The sequence below is a fragment of the Trichomonas vaginalis genome, chromosome IV (genome assembly GCF_026262505.1).
Source record: "Trichomonas vaginalis G3 chromosome IV, whole genome shotgun sequence".
Classification (NCBI taxonomy): Eukaryota; Parabasalia; order Trichomonadida; family Trichomonadidae; genus Trichomonas; species Trichomonas vaginalis.
The window spans coordinates 16,485,562-16,504,140 of NC_067206.1; the positions used below are offsets into that span (position 1 = coordinate 16,485,562).

The 18,579-nt window shown below is 30.1% G+C and overlaps 5 protein-coding genes and 1 pseudogene across 6 annotated transcripts, besides 5 other annotated features; 3 read left to right on the forward strand and 3 right to left on the reverse strand.

Annotated features, from left to right (window-relative positions):
- Positions 1 to 10,940: part of a mobile genetic element that runs on past the window's edge.
- Positions 1,174 to 1,719, forward strand: TVAGG3_0106250 (uncharacterized protein; the record flags this gene model as incomplete). Its single annotated transcript, XM_051222971.1, has 1 exon — positions 1,174 to 1,719. The coding sequence occupies one exon, from the start codon at positions 1,174 to 1,176 to the stop codon at positions 1,717 to 1,719; it is 546 nt and encodes a 181-aa protein (XP_051107957.1).
- TVAGG3_0106260 (organellar and viral DNA polymerase type B) lies at positions 2,190 to 3,131 on the forward strand (the record flags this gene model as incomplete). The annotated part of the gene is made up of 1 exon (XM_051222972.1): positions 2,190 to 3,131. One exon carries the CDS (start codon positions 2,190 to 2,192, stop codon positions 3,129 to 3,131), a length of 942 nt encoding a protein of 313 aa, XP_051107958.1.
- Positions 5,445 to 6,035, reverse strand: TVAGG3_0106270 (uncharacterized protein; the record flags this gene model as incomplete). The annotated part of the gene is made up of 1 exon (XM_051222973.1): positions 5,445 to 6,035. One exon carries the CDS (start codon positions 6,033 to 6,035, stop codon positions 5,445 to 5,447), a length of 591 nt encoding a protein of 196 aa, XP_051107959.1.
- Positions 6,163 to 7,046, reverse strand: TVAGG3_0106280 (annotated as a pseudogene). The gene has a single exon. A coding segment is annotated over exon 1 (884 nt).
- Positions 10,941 to 11,501: 561 nt separating the features above from the next.
- TVAGG3_0106300 (transcription by RNA polymerase I) lies at positions 11,502 to 12,118 on the reverse strand (the record flags this gene model as incomplete). Its single annotated transcript, XM_001303522.1, has 1 exon — positions 11,588 to 12,112. One exon carries the CDS (start codon positions 12,110 to 12,112, stop codon positions 11,588 to 11,590), a length of 525 nt encoding a protein of 174 aa, XP_001303523.1.
- A 1,006-nt stretch (positions 12,119 to 13,124) lies between these two features.
- Positions 13,125 to 13,162: a mobile genetic element.
- Positions 13,125 to 13,162: a terminal%2Cinverted (terminal inverted repeat of Banshee-A3 transposon ID:TVAGG3_0106310).
- A 1,174-nt stretch (positions 13,163 to 14,336) lies between these two features.
- Positions 14,337 to 14,373: a mobile genetic element.
- Positions 14,337 to 14,373: a terminal%2Cinverted (terminal inverted repeat of Banshee-A3 transposon ID:TVAGG3_0106320).
- A 3,526-nt stretch (positions 14,374 to 17,899) lies between these two features.
- TVAGG3_0106330 (cell redox homeostasis) lies at positions 17,900 to 18,352 on the forward strand (the record flags this gene model as incomplete). The annotated part of the gene is made up of 1 exon (XM_001303523.1): positions 17,919 to 18,269. The coding sequence occupies one exon, from the start codon at positions 17,919 to 17,921 to the stop codon at positions 18,267 to 18,269; it is 351 nt and encodes a 116-aa protein (XP_001303524.1).
- Positions 18,353 to 18,579: the final 227 nt, after the last annotated feature.

An 18,579-nucleotide genomic window follows, 5' to 3' on the forward strand; every position in this document is an offset into this window, starting at 1 on the left:
CTAAACGACATAATGAAGAAGGCAGATAAGGAATATGTGGATAGTGAGTTAAATAAGAAGGCAAATTTGGTTTATGTTGATGAAAAAGATAATGAAATTAAAGAAAAGGTTGAATGGTATCATGAATGGACATTTGAGACTTTTAAAGTTAAAGCTGATACAGAATGGGTTTCAGGATGTTTAGACCTTAAAGCAGATAAAACATATGTTGATGAAAATTATGCAAAGAAGTCGGAAGTAAATGATGTGATTACAAGCATGAAAAATGAAATACTTCAAACATTATATCCTGTTGGTTCTATTTATACGTCAATGAACTCAACAAATCCTTCAGAAGTTTTAGGTTTTGGTACGTGGAAGCAGATTGTAGATAAATTCTTATACTGTGCTAGATATTCAAAGCAAACAGGAGGTTCGAAGAAAATTAAAGAAGCAAACCTTCCACCACACACTCATACAGGAACTACAAACTTTTCTGGCGACCATAGCCACTCATTAAGAGACCACCCATTATACAACTCAGACTATAAAGCTGGCTATGATGTTTTATCTCCAGATTATAACCATTCAGCAAAAAAGACTTTTCGACCAACTGAACCAGGAGGAAATCATGTCCATACTTTCACAACAAATCCAACAGGCTTGGGTAAAGATTATATGCCACCATTTGTGACTGTATTCGCATGGTACCGAGTTCAATAAACACACTTGAGCCTACTTTGCAGGCTTACCGAATGAACTAAATATATTTTATGTCTGTAATTAATTAGGTAATGAAGTAATGAATGAACTGCAGAAATAAATGTTTACGTTAAGTGACTCAAAGAGTCCGGAGACAAAGTCTCATGTTTTTAGGTTATTCAATAATTAATTATTTTTGAAGAACTGAAGGTGCTACCATGTTACCATGTGCTACCAGGTTAATTAACTTCTCTTAAAAAGAGTGACAACATGACATTTTGACAACATTAATGAAAATTTGATGCAGTACAAAAATAAAGTTAGTTTTAAAATTATTTTTATTTATTTTTTATTTTGTATGTAAGAACAGTAATGTCGGTCGAAGCAAAAACATTCGCAAACAAATCTAATGGTGAAACATTCACAAAAGGCACTTATAACGGTATTGAAGTCTTACGTAGAGACAAGGATGGTTACATTAATGCAACAAAGATGGCAAGAGAAGCAGGAAAGTTAAACCATTTAAACAGATTTCTCAATAGTGCTAAAATGCAGGAAATTCTTGAGTTTTGGATGAACGAATACGGTGGAGCCAAAAGTGGCTCGACCTTAAAACAAGCATTTTATGAGCTTACAAAGGGTGTTATAAATGAATTCAAAGGTATTTACATACATCCTAACCTCGTTCATTTTGTTGCTGAATGGTGCTCTGTAAAGTATGCATTTTATGTCAAAGATATTATGGACTCCATAGACAAGAAAGTTCATGAGAAATTAGATGAAGAAGAACTTGAAGATACAGTAGAGAATGCTAAACCTTTGTTCGAACAAGAAGTTAGAAAAATGCGCGAAAAACAATTAGAACATGAACGTGAGTTATGTTATGGTTATAGAGATTCTCCATTCGAACTAGACCAATGGGAACAAGAAGATTTAAAGAGAGAATTTAGAGAATATGAACTCGCTAAGATAGCATTAGAAGCTGCAGAAAAGAAGTTAAAAGCTTGGGGTCGTTTTGTACAAAAATATTGTGAGTAAATGAACCATTTATTTTTGTCATAAAGACGCAACGTGGCGGGGCATAGCCCATGACCAAAAATATATTTTATCGTTAAGTGACTCAAAGAGTCCGGAGACAAAGTCTCATGTTTACGTTAATGTTTTCGTAAATGTTTTCAGGTTATTCAATAATTAATTATTTTTGAAGAACTGAAGGTGCTACCATGTTACCATGTGCTACCAGGTTAATTAACTTCTCTTAAAAAGAGTGACAACATGACATTTAGACAACAACACAGGAAATGATTTGTCATGACTTCATCGTAATGAGTGTAAATCAGACAAAAATATATTTTAGGTGAAGAGGTGAGATTTCACCTCCTTTTTCACCCTCACCGCTTAGCGGCTCAGATTGCTTTTGCTTTCTCGTGAATTTTCATGAATTTCCTTAAGATATAAAAAATAAAGTTAGTTTTATTTTTATTTATTTTTTATTTTGTATAAAAGATATGATTTCAACAATCGGCACAACAACAATTCAAACAACTACAGCACCAAACTCGCTAGTCATGAATCCTACGTCAATGTTGGTAGAGATGAAAAGCTTTATTCCTTCTTCATATACTTTTGAGACAGAAATACAAAGAATTAAGCAAGAAATTTTAACAAGTAATTTAGACTGTAGTGCGAAAGATGAAACAAATGAACAGTATCTTTATGACATGCAGGACATTATTGACCATTTACCCAAATTACCGGAAGTTCAGCAGCAAAAACTAACTATTCCTGAATTCGATGAAATAGAAGTGAAACCAACTGATTCAGTAGAAATAAAGAAGTTCATACGTAAAGTAAACTATGAATTCCTTGGTTTTCATTGCAACCATAAAGTTATGAACAAAGATTGCGACATGGTATATAAGAACATCTCTGACATATATAAATCTGGGGAGTTTAAGACATACGACAACTTTGTTTCATTAGTTGCTGAATGTGTATGGCAGATAAGAGATAAAGATAAAAGATGTAAAATATGGAATGGACAAATAAAACCAACAACTTTTGAGTTAAAGAAAACCATTGACGCCTTAGTTGTTCTAGCAGGTCAAATTTCAATGTATAACGCAAAAATGAATCCGCAATGTTCAAAATGTAAAGCAGCAATGAGGAAATATAACTACTCCGTCAAAGAGATAGAACGTATGAGAAACGACTATGCTGACTTAAAGAAAGAAGCAGAAAAGCCAGCAGAAGATAAAATGGACATGTTAGCATTTCTGAACAAAAACTATCCAACAGCTGACGATTTCCTTCTATCTGACGTCAAGAAGAAGTATAAAGAAACTTTCGGCATTGTTAAAACTTTTGACATACTGACAGAAGAAATAGAAGCTACGAAATTGTTTAGAATTTCAAATATACATCGTACAATTCATGTAAAACGCTTATAAAATAACTGGGGTGAAAAATTAGGTGAGAAAACAGGTGAAATCTCACCTCTTCACCTAAAATATATTTTTATTAAATTCAGCAACAAAAATAATGAATTTCATTAGTCAGAAAATAAAGTTAGTTTTTTATAAAATATTTTTTTATCCGGAATATAAAGACAAGAATTTCCAAATGAGCATTAAGGATAAATGTGATAGGAAACATAGAAGAATAGATGATAAACAAACATGGTGTTATGTTTTGAAAGAAGAAATGAAAGGATTATATAAACAGGTTGAACCAAACGATAATGAGGATTCATTTACTGACGATGAAATACCTGTAAATGATGCTTTATAAAGTATGATTGGAATTTATTTTTGCATTAATCCTGCTGTGTTGTCAAAATGTCATGTTGTCTCATTTTTTCAGAGAAGTTCATTAACCTGGTAGCACATGGTAACATGGTAGCACCTTCAGTTCTTCAAAAATAATTCATAAATGCCTTCCTCATGAATCCCGCGTGAATTTTGTATAAAAAAACAACCGTCTGAATTCCGGCGGTTGCTATATTCTTCACAAAACATTTACGATGAAGTCATGACAAAGCATATACGATGAAATCATGACAAAGCATATACGATGAAATCATGACAAAGCATATACGATGAAATCATGACAAAGCATATACGATGAAGTTTATTTCCTGAACTGTTGTCAAAATGTCATGTTGTCTCATTTTTTCAGAGAAGTTAATTAACCTGGTAGCACATGGTAACATGGTAGCACCTTCAGTTCTTCAAAAATAATTCATAAATGCCTTCCTCCTTTCGTCCCACTGTGTTGTCAAAATGTCATGTTGTCACAAACTTTAGAACGGCATAATTTAAATTTTTATTTTTATATAAATGGATACCCCACAAGCTCAAAATTTACCACGAATCATAACAAGGAGGAAACGATAAAAATGATGCGAGAACTTGCTAAAAATAACAAACCACTAAAACTGAGAAAATGCGGTTATGCAGTAATGATGGAAAGAGAGATGTTGTCAAAGAAAAATAAAAATTAAATTTGGATTGAGTTTAAAAATTCATCTTTATTAAATTCATCTCTTCCAATCAATTTATTTATTCTATTAAATTCTTTTATTTTTGCTTCACTCAGTTTAAGGATTGAACGGTAAGTTTCTAACTTTTCGATTATTTCCTTCTTCTCTTTATCGTTTTCAATTACTTTAGTTTTATGGGCATCAACCCCACCGCATTGCGACTTCTTTTTGTAATAGCATATTTTTGATTTAATTCTGTTTAGTTTCTTTTATATTCATTGTCTGGACTCTTGGCTGCTTTGTTGTCACTCATTTCTTACGAAATAAAAAAATTAAATATTATTTAAATATAATGGAGTAATAAAATAAATCGGAATTTCTATTAATTTATTGTCAACTTCAACTAATGCATTACCGTTAATATATCTAACAAATTCAGCTATTGTGTCAAATCTTCGTCTTCTTTTTGTCATTGATTTATTAGTTTTTCCATAATCGAGATGAATCAAAACTTTATCCCCTTGTTTAAAATTCATGAGCCCCGAATTAATTTGTTCACGTTTAACATCATTCAACCTTTCCATTTGCTTTCTAATATATTCCCATTCTTTTGAAATATCATTTTTCATTTCCACTGGTTTCATGTTTATAGTTCTATGCCATGTATTATTATAATAATATACTAACTGATGTATGATGGAGTCATGATTTCCATCCCAGTATATCTGACTGTTAACCCCTAACGCATCTCTAAGAGTTCTCATTACCGCATCAACTATTTTATTATGAAACGTATATGGAGAGGATGAAAAGAAAAAATTAATTTGTGGGAAATAATGAGTCATAGTTGCCTGAAATCCTTTATCACCATCACCCCTTATATTATCTACTCTTTCATGATCTAGTAAGTATTGAATAGCTCTTCTTGTTTCCTGTTCTGTTTTCCCTTTCACTGGAATGCAATATAAATATCTAGTGTTAATGTTAATGGCAAATAAATAAGTAACTTTTCCTTTTGAATATTCCAGATGATCGATTTCGTATGAATATGGATATGGTGCAAATGAAGGGCGACTAAATTTTTCCTTTAACGGTTGAATTTTCGGGTCAGTTGGTTTATTTAATATCTTGAAACCCTTTTTAAAATCTTTTTGTTTCTTTAATGTTTGAAATGGATATAATAAAGTGAATGATGAAGGATTAACTGAAGGAGGAGGCGGTACTGTCGTTGGAGGTTTTGGTGTTGCAAGTGGTTTAATTTTATCCGCTTTGATTTTGGAATTCATTCCCCCTTCATTAATTCTGGATGTATTCTATTCATTTGTTTTAAATATGCTGTATATAAAGGTTTGATATACTTTCCCGCTTCGAGTTTATGTTGAAGGATGAATTCCAAAAGTTGATCTTCATTTAAAAGTCGGGCTGAATATGGTTTAACTAATGAATCATAAATTAAAGCTTGTGCATCATTTATGGTCTGAAGGACCTGGGCGTTTTGCACCTTTAGCTGTTGAACATTTGCTACTTTAGACCTCGGCTTTGGTTTTTGTGGCTCAGGATTATATAAATTATATAATTCATCAATATCTTCTTCTGTTAATACTTTATTTTTGAAATCTTTCAATTGTTTAAGTTGTGATTTAGTTTTTTCCTTTGTATATTCATTATTTTTAATTTTGTCTTTAATTTTAGAAATTATTTTATCATGATATTTCAAAATTTCATTTTTATAATATGGATAATAATATTCCATATCATCACCCGTTATATAATTATTATGTTTTTGGAGATATGATTTTAATTCATAATAATTAAGAAAATTTTGATTAAGTACTAAATCATCAATTAAAATTTTTAAATCTGTGTTATCCATTTATATAAAAATAAAATAAATGTTTAAGGGTGCCCACCTCTTTGAATCATAGTATCAAAACCATCATTAACGGTTCCTTTTGTCTCTTCTGTGGCATTTCATTAAAAATAAAATTTTCAAAATTGTATTAAATAAATGGCATACAACATCCATTTTCACAACATACAGCCTTAGTGTGTGCTCCTGTTAATGCAGTCTTACCGATTGTTAAGCGAGTCATTGACCCATTTTTAAGTTGTAAATTAATATTCTGACCATCAAATATCACTTTATCATTTATTATATCCAAATATTTTTTAGGTGTTAATTGCTTATTTTGTCGTAAACTAACACCTTTCATTTTTTGTGCAATCTTTTTAAAATCACCCCCATCAATTGAACCGTTGAATGATGTATAACACTTGGGGCATAAAGCAACCATGTTATCACCTTGTTTCTCAATTGCTAAACCCAATAATTTTTTCTCATGTGCTTTTTCTTCAGCTTTATTCTTTAATTTAGGTTTAAATTTCTCATCAAAACAAAAGAAATCAAAAGGTGCGAATTTGAAAATGTTTTTATCATAAAATTGTTTATCAGTTACAATCGCCTGAAATGCTTGAGTGTTAGGAAGACTTGGATCGCCAGCAATAGCCCAATAAGATGAATCAGTATCACCTTCAATGAAATGAAAACGATTAACATTCATGCATTTATACATAAAATCATAAATGAAAACCAAATACCAGTATTTTGCGTTATCTAAAGTGAAGAATGCCTCTTGTAAACATGTATCACATCTATAAAATCTATCTTTGAGCATCACTTGATATGTATCTTCACCTATTTCTCTTATGTTTTTAAACTTATTTGACATACATGCAACGCGTGCCCTCTGTGCATTCATTATTTTAGTCTTTGCGTAATTTTGTGTATTCATTGCATCGTAACCATATGATCCATTAAGTGAAATTTGCAAAATAAACTTTTTCCTTTATTTCCTTCTAATTCAGCCTTTTGTCTTTCGTTCATAAATTTGTTCGCAAATTCATTAAAACAAGTATTTTTCGTAAATGTTAAAATTGATTGAATATCATCAATGATAAAATTAAACCTGTCGATTAGATACCATAGATAATAAGAAGAAAATGGTTGATATTGGTTGTGTGTTGATGCTAACTGAGTTAATTTCCTCTGTTTCTGGTCAACTGGTAAATTGTTTGATTTCATGTAATTATACATAAAACTGCCAATTGTTTTTTCATCTGTGATAATATCTAAGTTTCTTATTATCGGTAAAAAGTTTATGTAATCATTAATGTATTTTTCATCAATGTGACCCTTTACTTCAGCCACGAATAAAGTATTTTTCTTCTTAATTATTCCCAGTGCTTTTGCTTTCTTTGTTGCTGTATCACAAATGATAACACCATTCAATCTTCCCGGCATATACATTTTATGGTCAGTATATTGAATGAAATCATGAGGATTAGATGAAAATGATGAAGGATATAATGAATTAAAATCAACACCAACGAAATGAGTCATGATGTTGGAAGTGTCCTCATTTGATACAGTTTTAGTTTCTGGATTATATGCAAGTTTATTAATGTGCGTGATTCCTTTAAGATTTACTCTATGTTGAACATTTGATAAACCACCAGTAATTCCATTACGGAGAATGTGATAAGCTTCAACTGAATCTAAAGTCATTGGTAAATTATTTTTTAATGCATAATTTCTTAAATTGATTCTTAAACGTTGAACATCTTCATCTTTATTTGATTTTACGACATTGCAATAACAACACATTAACTGACAATTTTCTTTGGTATGTGGTTTTTCATTATCGATTCTATCTAATGTTGGTTTATTTGCATATGTAAACGCTTTACCACACATTTTGCATTTAGATGAAAGGATTAAATCGTGATAGTATTGAAAATCATCCATTGAAACATTATTTTTAGTATCCCTTTCTGCTTTTTCATCTTGTTTCTTATATGATTCAATTTTATATTTCCAATACTTTTTCGTTAATTCAAAACTTGATTCTATCTCTTCCTCAGGATATTTTTCATTAGGATTAAAGTCTTTATATGCTAAAGCGTAACGAATCATTGAAGCATTCGATGATAAAGAAAGATTATGAAGCATATCAATTTTATAAACAAATGTTTCTTCAATAATTTTATCAATTGGGTCAATCATAATTTCAACATCTTTATTGCAATAATGAATAAAATATTCTAATCTATTCTTAAAGTTTTTAGCATCATTGAGATATATTTGATAATCACTATCTGATATAGTTTCTTGGGTTAATGCTGAATAAAATGAATCTTGAGTGAATGGTTCCTCTTTATATAATTCTTCTTCGTAATTCTCCCATGTGATGAATTGATAAGGGAAAAAGGATTTAACACGTGATTTATTGTTTCCGAAATCTTGAGTGAATTGGTCTAATGTCCCACCCGCTATATAATTTCTGATGTCAATAAATCTCAATTCATATGGAGTGTTTGTTTTCTTTACAATGATTTGCTTAAATTGTGAAGATGAACTCAGCATTGATTTTATTTTCCATTTTGCAGTGTTTAAATCACGAAGAATTAAATTTAAATCAAACTTTCCCGAATTAAAACCTATGATATTCACTTTATTGAATTCCTCATCTAGAAGTTCTTTAAATGCTTCCTTCTGTTTTTCATTTAATGTATGGGACAAAGTCCCCGCCGTTTGGTCCGTTTGCGACTTCATTAATTCTTCATATTGTTCAATATTTGATTTAGCAACTAATGAACAGGTTGAAAATAAAAACTCAATCCAATCAGAAATAAAAGAATCACTCGAAGTTAAGCAAAAATTCCTCGTATATGTTTTATCATTTAATTTAACCGTTGATGATACCATGAATGGTTTTAAGTAAGCGTTCAAAGTTGCACACTCAGAAAGTTGTAATTCTTCTTTAGTCTCTAATGTTTCGAAGTCAAAAGTAATATAATATCTTGTCGGTTGATAATATTCCTGCAAATTATGAGCTAATAACCACTGATATATCTTCTGTTTCGTAATATGTGGTGCATATGGTTGCTGTGTCTTTTGCAACTGAACGTCTTGAATTAATCTTCCATTATTTTCTTTACATTTCTCACAATGCTTTAAAAATCTTCTTTGGTTTTTCCTTTCTGGATCATCACGGATAGAATAAACTTCTTCTTTACAATATGGACAAACTTTATAGCCGGTGAGTGCTTCAACGTCTGTTATTCTGTCAGCGTGAAGTTTTCCACATGGACTCTGTGTTAATAAAATATTTACTGTTTCAAATTCTGGATCTATCATTATTGAATCCACTAATGGAAAGTCTACCTTATTTATGTCCACGTCTTCTGGTTGAGGATCACAATAATAGAAATCAATATTAACATTTAACATTCTCGCTAATCTCTCACTTTCTGATGAAATGTCAAACCCTTCATATGAATCTATTGCTTCATTTAAATAACTTCTACGAGTTTTAGGATTAACACCATCAGGAATGTTATAGAAGCGTTTAAATAACCTTCTACCTTCTGCTCTAATTTGATTATCATTCATTTTAGCGGTTCCGTTTTTGTTCATTTATGTAAGAATAAAAAATTAAAAAATAAATAAAAATAAAGTTTATTTTTTAAAGCCCATAAAATGAATTAAGAACACATAAATTTTTATCATCTGCGACGTGACGAATACATTTTAATTTACTCAAGAATGCGTACCCTGATACATTAAATCTAATTCCTGTCTTATTTAATTTCACAACTTTGAAAAGGAATGTATGAATAGCTATAAATGATGAGATGATGTTTTATGGGTTGCTTCCATTTTTTCTGAAATAAATGAATAAATATAATGTTTATAAGTTTTCATATCTTTTATATTCTTAATAACGAATGGTATAGACCTTTCAACTTCGTCTTCCTTCGGTGCTGTTCTTTCATATGAAACATTATTAGTATCTTCAATAATGAAACCACAATCACACAAAATTTTATATGTTCCAATGGTTTCTTTTGATATTTTATCTAATAAATCAAAAACTTTATCAACACCTGTGCATTTATTTAAATAATAATTTGTGTAAATATCATGATCTTCTTTCTTAATCGTATTAGTTGCATAAGTCACGTTTTTAAGAGCTTTTTTGAATTTTTCGGAATCTAAAGGTGGTGAAAGTAAGATACAAGGGTATTCTTTATTATCAATAAATTGTAACTTATGTTTACGAATAAATTTAGTACCTTCTTCTGAAAGTGTTTCATCTATTTCGCCATCTAATAAATTTTGTGTTGATTCTGAGACATAATTTTTATATCTTTCTTCATGAGATTTCTGTACTTCTGATTCTGAAGCTGGGATATTCATTAAACCCTCTACTTCATTTTCATTATATTTTTCAACTTCTCTTAATTCCTTAATTTTTTCATCTATTTCATCTCTTATTTTTTTCAGTCTTTCAATTTCAATTTCATCGTATTCATCATCATCTTTAATCCGTTCTTCATAATATTCAGGGAAAACATCAGGTTCTTTAGGTTTTTCTTCTTCAGATGTGGGATATAAGAAATTTATAACATCATCTTTATTCATTTTTCCATCATAATCTAAATCATTTAATAACTCGGCAAATTTTTGACAATTTCTTAAATAATATTTACTAACTTCATAACACATCTCATCTAATATATCCTTTATTTCCTCGTTTGTGAATCCTAATTTTTTAACGTTGTTAGTTTTGACGCTCATTTCATACGAATTAAAAATAAATTATTCAAAAATGTAAGACATAATTTTTAAAGTTTATTTTTTTATTTTTTATTTCATTATGGTAGTGAATCTTTCATTCATGAAAATAATTATTTCTAATTTCTTTTACTCGTTTATGAGGTCTTTGATTATGACTCCATTGATTCCATTCAGGATTTAAACAATGTTTAATTAATCGCGGAATATCTGACATCATCTATATATAGCTTCTTTTATAAAAGATGAAAAAATAAATTATTTTAAAATTAATGTTAATTTTTTAATGTGTTTATTTCATTATGTTTGGGCTGAGTGTAAATGTCTTACAATTTTGAAAAATTTTTAAATCTTGATTTATTCAAAAACGTAAGAATAAAAACCGTAAGAATCATACATTTACTTCATATGTTAAAAAAAATGATACAAAATCGCTCGATATTGTATGAATTCTTACGTTTACAAAAAAAGTCACACAACCCTTCCACATATACTACTGAAAATTATGAGATTTTTAATTTTTTTTCATATTATCAGAAATGTATGGAAGTCATCATTAACTTAGTTTTCAAATATGAGTTGCATCTATTATGAGCGAAATCCCAAGAGTTAAAGTTATAAATTTCTTAACTTATGGAGATATCTTACTTCAAAATTCAAATAAAGATACAACAAGTTATAAAGGACTTGATTACGTATATATGTAAGACATAAAATATAAAATAGAATATTAATTTCAATGTATAGTTTATAATTACTTTCTATTTTGTTTGATTTTACTCTAGATTCTATTCTTCTGTATTTTCTGGAACGGCAGTAGCTAATTTGGATAGAACTTTCACAGTAAGGTCTAATCCATTGACAGATGGCGAAGCACGAACAACTTCAACTTGAACTTCATCGCCTTCAGCAAATTCATCTGATCCTTTCTTCCAATTATTCTTGGAGAAAGTCCAATCACGCTTTAATTCGGCCGTTTCAACATTTCCTGTGAAGTATCCTAATACTGTAAGTGTAAGTGATGATGAAGATACGAATGTGACTTTAGCTGGGAGAATGCATCCAGGCTTTGGTCTAAAAACGAGGAAATCTCCTTCAATAGTTTGATGAATAGCGGGTGTATCTGCATAAAATTTAGAATATGGTGATTCTGGGTTTGTGTTTTTAATACCTAATATAACACCTTCCAAAGTATCATCGTATGTTAATAATTTATTTAATAAAATGAGCTTTGTGGCATCTTTAAGGCCTCCCATTCTCCAAACTGGGATGTCGACTGTAACTTTGGCGCGAACTTGAACGAAAACAGACATCCTAAAATTTTTAGTGTCTTCTCGAGAATTTTGGAGGCATATAAACTATGTGCAAATATTAAAAACACCAATAGCCGAAGTCTACAATTCAAAATAGAATTCACCCAAAATCCTTAATTTTATTTATTGATTTTTTGAATCTTAAAGATATTTTGAAAAAAACTTTGGACTTCGTCAACACATGCTGAAAGGATGATGAATATCACCATTATGATCGATAATTAGTTTATTCATTCAGCAAAAACTATAGAAGTGCATCAACTCTAGCCATCATATCTAAGCAAAGTTTGTTTCAACATTTAATATTCATCCATAGAGCACCTTAATAATGCAGTTGTACACATATATTGCCTCATAATTTTCTGGATCATTAGATCAAATTTCATATAATACTTCAATATCTACCTGTTTATATATTGAATAATGCATATAAATAGATAGAAAAGGATAAGTATTAACTTTGATTATCGATATTTGATATTTCCTGAAAATAATATCCCTATATTAAGGAATAATAATGAGTCTATATTAAAAAGTGACTTTTTTTTAATACGACCTCTCAATTTATTATCACTTTTTCATCTTTTTTTATGTGATTTGTCTATATAATGTGGGATTGCACATATGATCAGAACTCATTCTTGTGATGATCATATTATGCAATGGGCATACTATTAAAGTCATATAAAAATCAATATTAAGCATTTAGCAATATATTAATGTTTACTATAACAATTAAATTAGATATAATTAGAGTAATATATATATAAAATGGTAATGACTATAATTGAGTTTTGATCAAGATGCTAATTTGAATTAGAATGAATATATCGAATACACATATTTTTATTATTATATATGCGTTATATTGTGTTATTGATGATTATTGTTCAGTAAATATAGTCAGATATCGGATATTTTGCAATTGAAATTAAATTATTAAATGATTAATAGATAAAAATAGGATTTGATGATAGATGTTAGATATATATTATGATATACTTAGAAATACTGTTGTAAACAGAAATTCATCAAAAGTGACACCTCAGAAAAGCTAAAATATTGAATTTTTGGAACTTTTGATAGAGCACGTTTTTAAATATTAATTAAAGTAAATGTATATTTTGTAAAGATTCTTTTTAATAAAAAAATAAAATTTTGAAGAAGAACACAAAATCTTCTGAAAAATAATATCACATAAACTCATATTATTTTCTAATATATAACTATTTTATATAAAAATCAAATTCAATGATCTTAAAAGCGAAGGATAAACCTCAAAATTTGCGAATATAATGAGTGGGAATATAATGCTTATCTATCATAAAACCATATGAAATATCAATTTTTGCTTTACGCCTAATTTTGACGACAATTAGCAAAAAATGTTAAATGTTAACACTCAGTCCATTTGAATATGAAAAATAAAATTGACTTTGATTAAATGTTTTTATTTATCATGCAATTCTTCTTGCGACCAAAGATTTGAATAAAAGTTCAAAAAATAAGATAGCTTAAAAAATAATATACGGTAGTGTTTACTAATAGATGAATAGTATATAAATTCTATTAAAATGGATTTGATCCAAAAAATATAAAACCAAAAATAATTGTTATAATTTAAATGAAGAAGTAATTTAAAACGATTTTATTTATGATCAAATTTTATATATTTTTTGGATCAAATCCATTTTAATAGAATTTATATACTATTCATCTATTAGTAAACACTACCGTATATTATTTTTTAAGCTATCTTATTTTTTGAACTTTTATTCAAATCTTTGGTCGCAAGAAGAATTGCATGATAAATAAAAACATTTAATCAAAGTCAATTTTATTTTTCATATTCAAATGGACTGAGTGTTAACATTTAACATTTTTGCTAATTGTCGTCAAAAATTAGGCGTAAAGCAAAAATTGATATTTCATATGGTTTTATGATAGATAAGCATTATATTCCCACTCATTATATTCGCAAATTTTGAGGTTTATCCTTCGCTTTTAAGATCATTGAATTTGATTTTTATATAAAATAGTTATATATTAGAAAATAATATGAGTTTATGTGATATTATTTTTCAGAAGATTTCATTCTATATGCCTATGAAAAGTACTCTCAAAACTAACTTTTTCCTAATTATAATTAAATCTAGAATATTGTATTATGCTTAGTATTATTTCATTTTTCTCATTCAATTTAGAATTTACAAATGTCAAAAAATTGAGAGCTGTCACTTTTGATGAATTTCTGTTTATTACACTTCAAGGCAGTCCTCATCTACCTACATTATATAACCATGTCTCCCATATTTTTATTTGAATGTGAACGTGTAATTCTCAATTCCAGGACTGAGTGCATGGTTGCAGCGGGTTACTATATGCTCTTGCATCCATGTAGTCAGATCTGGAAATTGGCTTACTTTTCCTTTCGATGGAAATGTGACAAATACTTTTCCAATTGTGCACATATAAGTGCAGGGTACATCACTTGTACCCTGCATTTATGTGTGAAGAACTGAAAAATGACGTGCCTTTCATGAAGAATATCACATAGTTATTTTATTTTGGAAAGGAGTTTAAATTTGTAAGCTAGTGTTCTATTACATTGCAAATGCAACTTCCTTTCATCAATAATTTCATTTTAATAAATTATAAATATCACATTTAACATAAAATTCTCAAATAATACTCATTTCTCATTTTGATCATAAATATTGATACTTTATAAATACAAAATTTTTGAATTCTTTATTTTTCCTCTGAAATTTGTAATTTTTTGGTTGAATTTCCGAATTTTCACTTTTTTTGGAAATTTTTATTCAATTTCGGCTTTATTTTATTCTATTCTTTATATATGATAATTTTATTCAAGTTTATTATTTAAAAATTTCAATACATACGATAATTTTTCATTCAATTTTTAAACGAATGTTTTGATGGGATGAGCTTACTGAGCATAAGCCCATCCCATCAAGATATTGCATCAAAACTCTGGCCTTCATCAAGGCCAGAGTTCATAATTCATCACCTCAGTGCCAAGTTCCTCGAAGGTCGTCCTCATTAGGATCGATCCGAGAGGAACTTGGCACTGAATGAAATTCACAAGCTCTGGCCTCAGAAAATGCCAGAGCTTCGCAAGCAATCCTCGGGGCTGGTTTCCTCAAAGACCGCCCTGATTCGGGGCGGCCGGAGAGGAATCCAGTCCCGAGAGAGCGTTTATAGGAAGTTCTGGCCTTTTTCTGAGACCAGAGCCTGCAAATACAATCCTCAGGGCCGAGTTTGAGGAGATCGTCCGCATTTTTGACGATCCCTCTCCTCTCGGCCCTGAAAGACCAATAGACAAAGGTTCTGGCCTCAACAGGAACCAGGGCCTCGCATACAATTCTCATGGCCGGCTTTCTCAAATGCCGTCCTGATCTAGGGCGGCAGGAGAGAAGTCCGGCCCTGGGAAGCAGTAAATTCGAAGCTCTGGTCTCTGCAGAGGCCATGGCCTGCAAATACCATCCTCAGGGCCGAGTTTTGCGATGATAGTCCACATGATAGACCGTCTCGCAAGAACTCGGCCCTGGAAGACATAAAATCACAGGCTCTGACCTCAGCAGGGATCAGAGTCTCGCTTACAATCATCAGGGCCGGCTTTCTCAAATGCCGTCCTGATCTAGGGCGGCAGGAGAGAAGTCCGGCCCTGGGAAGCAGTAAATTCGAAGCTCTGGTCTCTGCAGAGGCCATGGCCTGCAAGTACAATCCTCATGGTGTAGTTTCGACCTGATTGTCCCTCATGAGGACGACCAAGTTAAAACTCTGCCATGAAAGAAAGGAACATGCATGCTCTGGATCCTTATGAGGCCAAGGCTTCCAATACATTCCTAGAGGCCGAGTTTTCTGAGAATTTCCACATCACGGACAATTCTCAGCGGAATCCGGCCCTTGGGATCATTAAATACGAAGCTCTAGCCTTTCTTGATGCCAGAGTCTGCAAGGTTAATCCTCAGGGCTGAGTTTGAGGGAGATCACCATTATCAAGGACGGTCTCCTCTCTCCTCAGCCCTGAAACACCTACGGATACAGGATCTGGCTGTTGCTGAGGCCAAAGCTTCGCTTCCTAATCTCAGGGCCGTTTTTCTCAATTGCCGTCTTGTTCTTGGCGGCAGGAGAGGAATCCAGCCCTGGAATCGATAAATACGAATCTGTGGCCTCATTATAGACCAGAGTCTGCAATTTATTTTATATAATATTTTTTTTATTTATTATTTTTTTTCAATGATTTGTTTTTAAAGATTATTGGTACAGTATCTTTTAATATTTAAGTAAAATAGCAAAATACCCTTTGAAAAACTATTGTCAGACAATATTTTATAATCTCTATATTCATTCATAAAAAAAATACGTCTAGTAATGCTCTGCATAAGTGGACAATAAAGTAATAAGATTGCTCTTTTATATAATAGAATGCAATTGCTCATTTATTAAGGATATATTTGTAATCAATTGTGATCTATTTAAGAAAAATAAGAAAACAGCACCAAATTCATATAGATGCATCTGTATATTCTATATTTTATAGCTGCACTATTACAATTGTTGAAACTAAATCCCAATATTCTCCGCTCATTAATTGATGAAAAAGTGATAAAAATTTGAGAGGTCATATTAAAAAAAAGTCACTTTTTAATATAGACTCAATAATAATTCTACAAAGTTTGATTATAATAATATATTTTCTCAAAATAGCACCCTATGTAGATAAATATTGTTTATTATTTAGAATTTGGAATTATAAAAATTTATTTATGCATAAAAACATTTTCAACAAGTTCAAAATACTATATTAGCACTGTTGAGCGCTATATTGTCAAAAACTTAATCAAATGACCAAGATAATTTATGGTAAATATACAATTTGCTCAGTAATTATTTTTTTGGAAAAATTCGACTTATATAATCCATGTTGTGAAGAGTGTATGTCAAAATTATAGCCTCAATGCTTTTAACATTATAATGATAGATTTTAGCAATTGTGATGGATCTTATATGGTGTAAAGTGAATATTATTGTAAATTATTTCTGGTTATGAACTGATAAAAGGAAAAAACTATTCATCCACTAATTTGAAATTCAAAAATTCAATTTCAAGGACTATTATTAAAGACTAGTAAACATAGTTTGATTCTGAAATCATTCTTTGCCTATAAAAAGTTCTTTCAAGAAGGTTTCTCTATGAAAGTTCACATTCCCATTCATACTAAAAATATTGCACTTTTCTAATTTGCCGTGTCAAATGTCAGGCGGGAGGCTATCAACTAATTAAAGATTAAATAATGTTATTATATATTGAAATAAAAATACGATAGAATGTCAGGCGAAAATGAGGGAAAAAGTGCGAAAAAGTGGCTTTTCAGTTTACAATTTTTAGTTGATACACCTCTAAAACTATATTACTCAGTTTTCATGCATAAGATCAACAGACAAGGAGCAATTGTAGCTATATAGACAGATTACGATTTGAAACATAATGAAATATTAAATTTTTTCTAAATTGTTCTGAATCATAATGATTGTATTTAAATTCTTAATTATGAAATGCACAAATAAATCGAACTTAGTATGTGACACATTCTGTATGATCTCTACTCATAACATGATATGTTGCTGAAATTCAATATCAATTATGAAGCAAAGAACATTATCTCTACAAGAACAAGGATTTTTAAAGCTAGGATAATCTATACATCAATGTGTTCATTCATCGATCCAAGTGCCAAAAAAAAATTTTTTTGAAAGAATTTTTTTTTCTAATCAAATAATGGATCACCCAACCAATTTAACTCTCTTCAATGGCACATATGATGAATTAACATCTGTTGTAGGTTCCGCAAATGGTCTTGTTGTTGCTGTCTTTGGAGCTCAATGGTGTCCTCCTTGCAAGAGATACGCAGACTTTCTTCCACAGATTGCCATGGAATTTGCGAAAGTAACATTCTTACAGATCAACACTGATGAAGCAGTTGAAGTAGTTCAACATTATGGAATATTTTCTATTCCTCATACAAAATTCTTGAAGGCTGGTCAAGGAAATCAAATCCAAGAACTTGCAGCTATTACCGGATTCGATATTTCGCAAATAAGAGCTAAAATCCAACAATATGGAAATTAATTTAAGAAATAACAAAACTTTTACAGCTTGCCACCTATGTGAAATGTTCTAGAACTAAATAAATAAACTATACAACTCTATAAATAACTATTACTTTTATATTTTTAATTTGAAATTTTAATATTAGCTTTGCACATAACAATAATATATTCTTGGATCTGATATCTTTCATATATTCATTCTATATTCTTTATTTTGAGTCAATTGATTTTTGTTTTGAATCTAATCAGGCTCTTCATGGAAGAAATCATAATTTCATTACAAAAACATATTAAAAGGATGTTTGGTCATCAATTTGTCTAATTTTTTT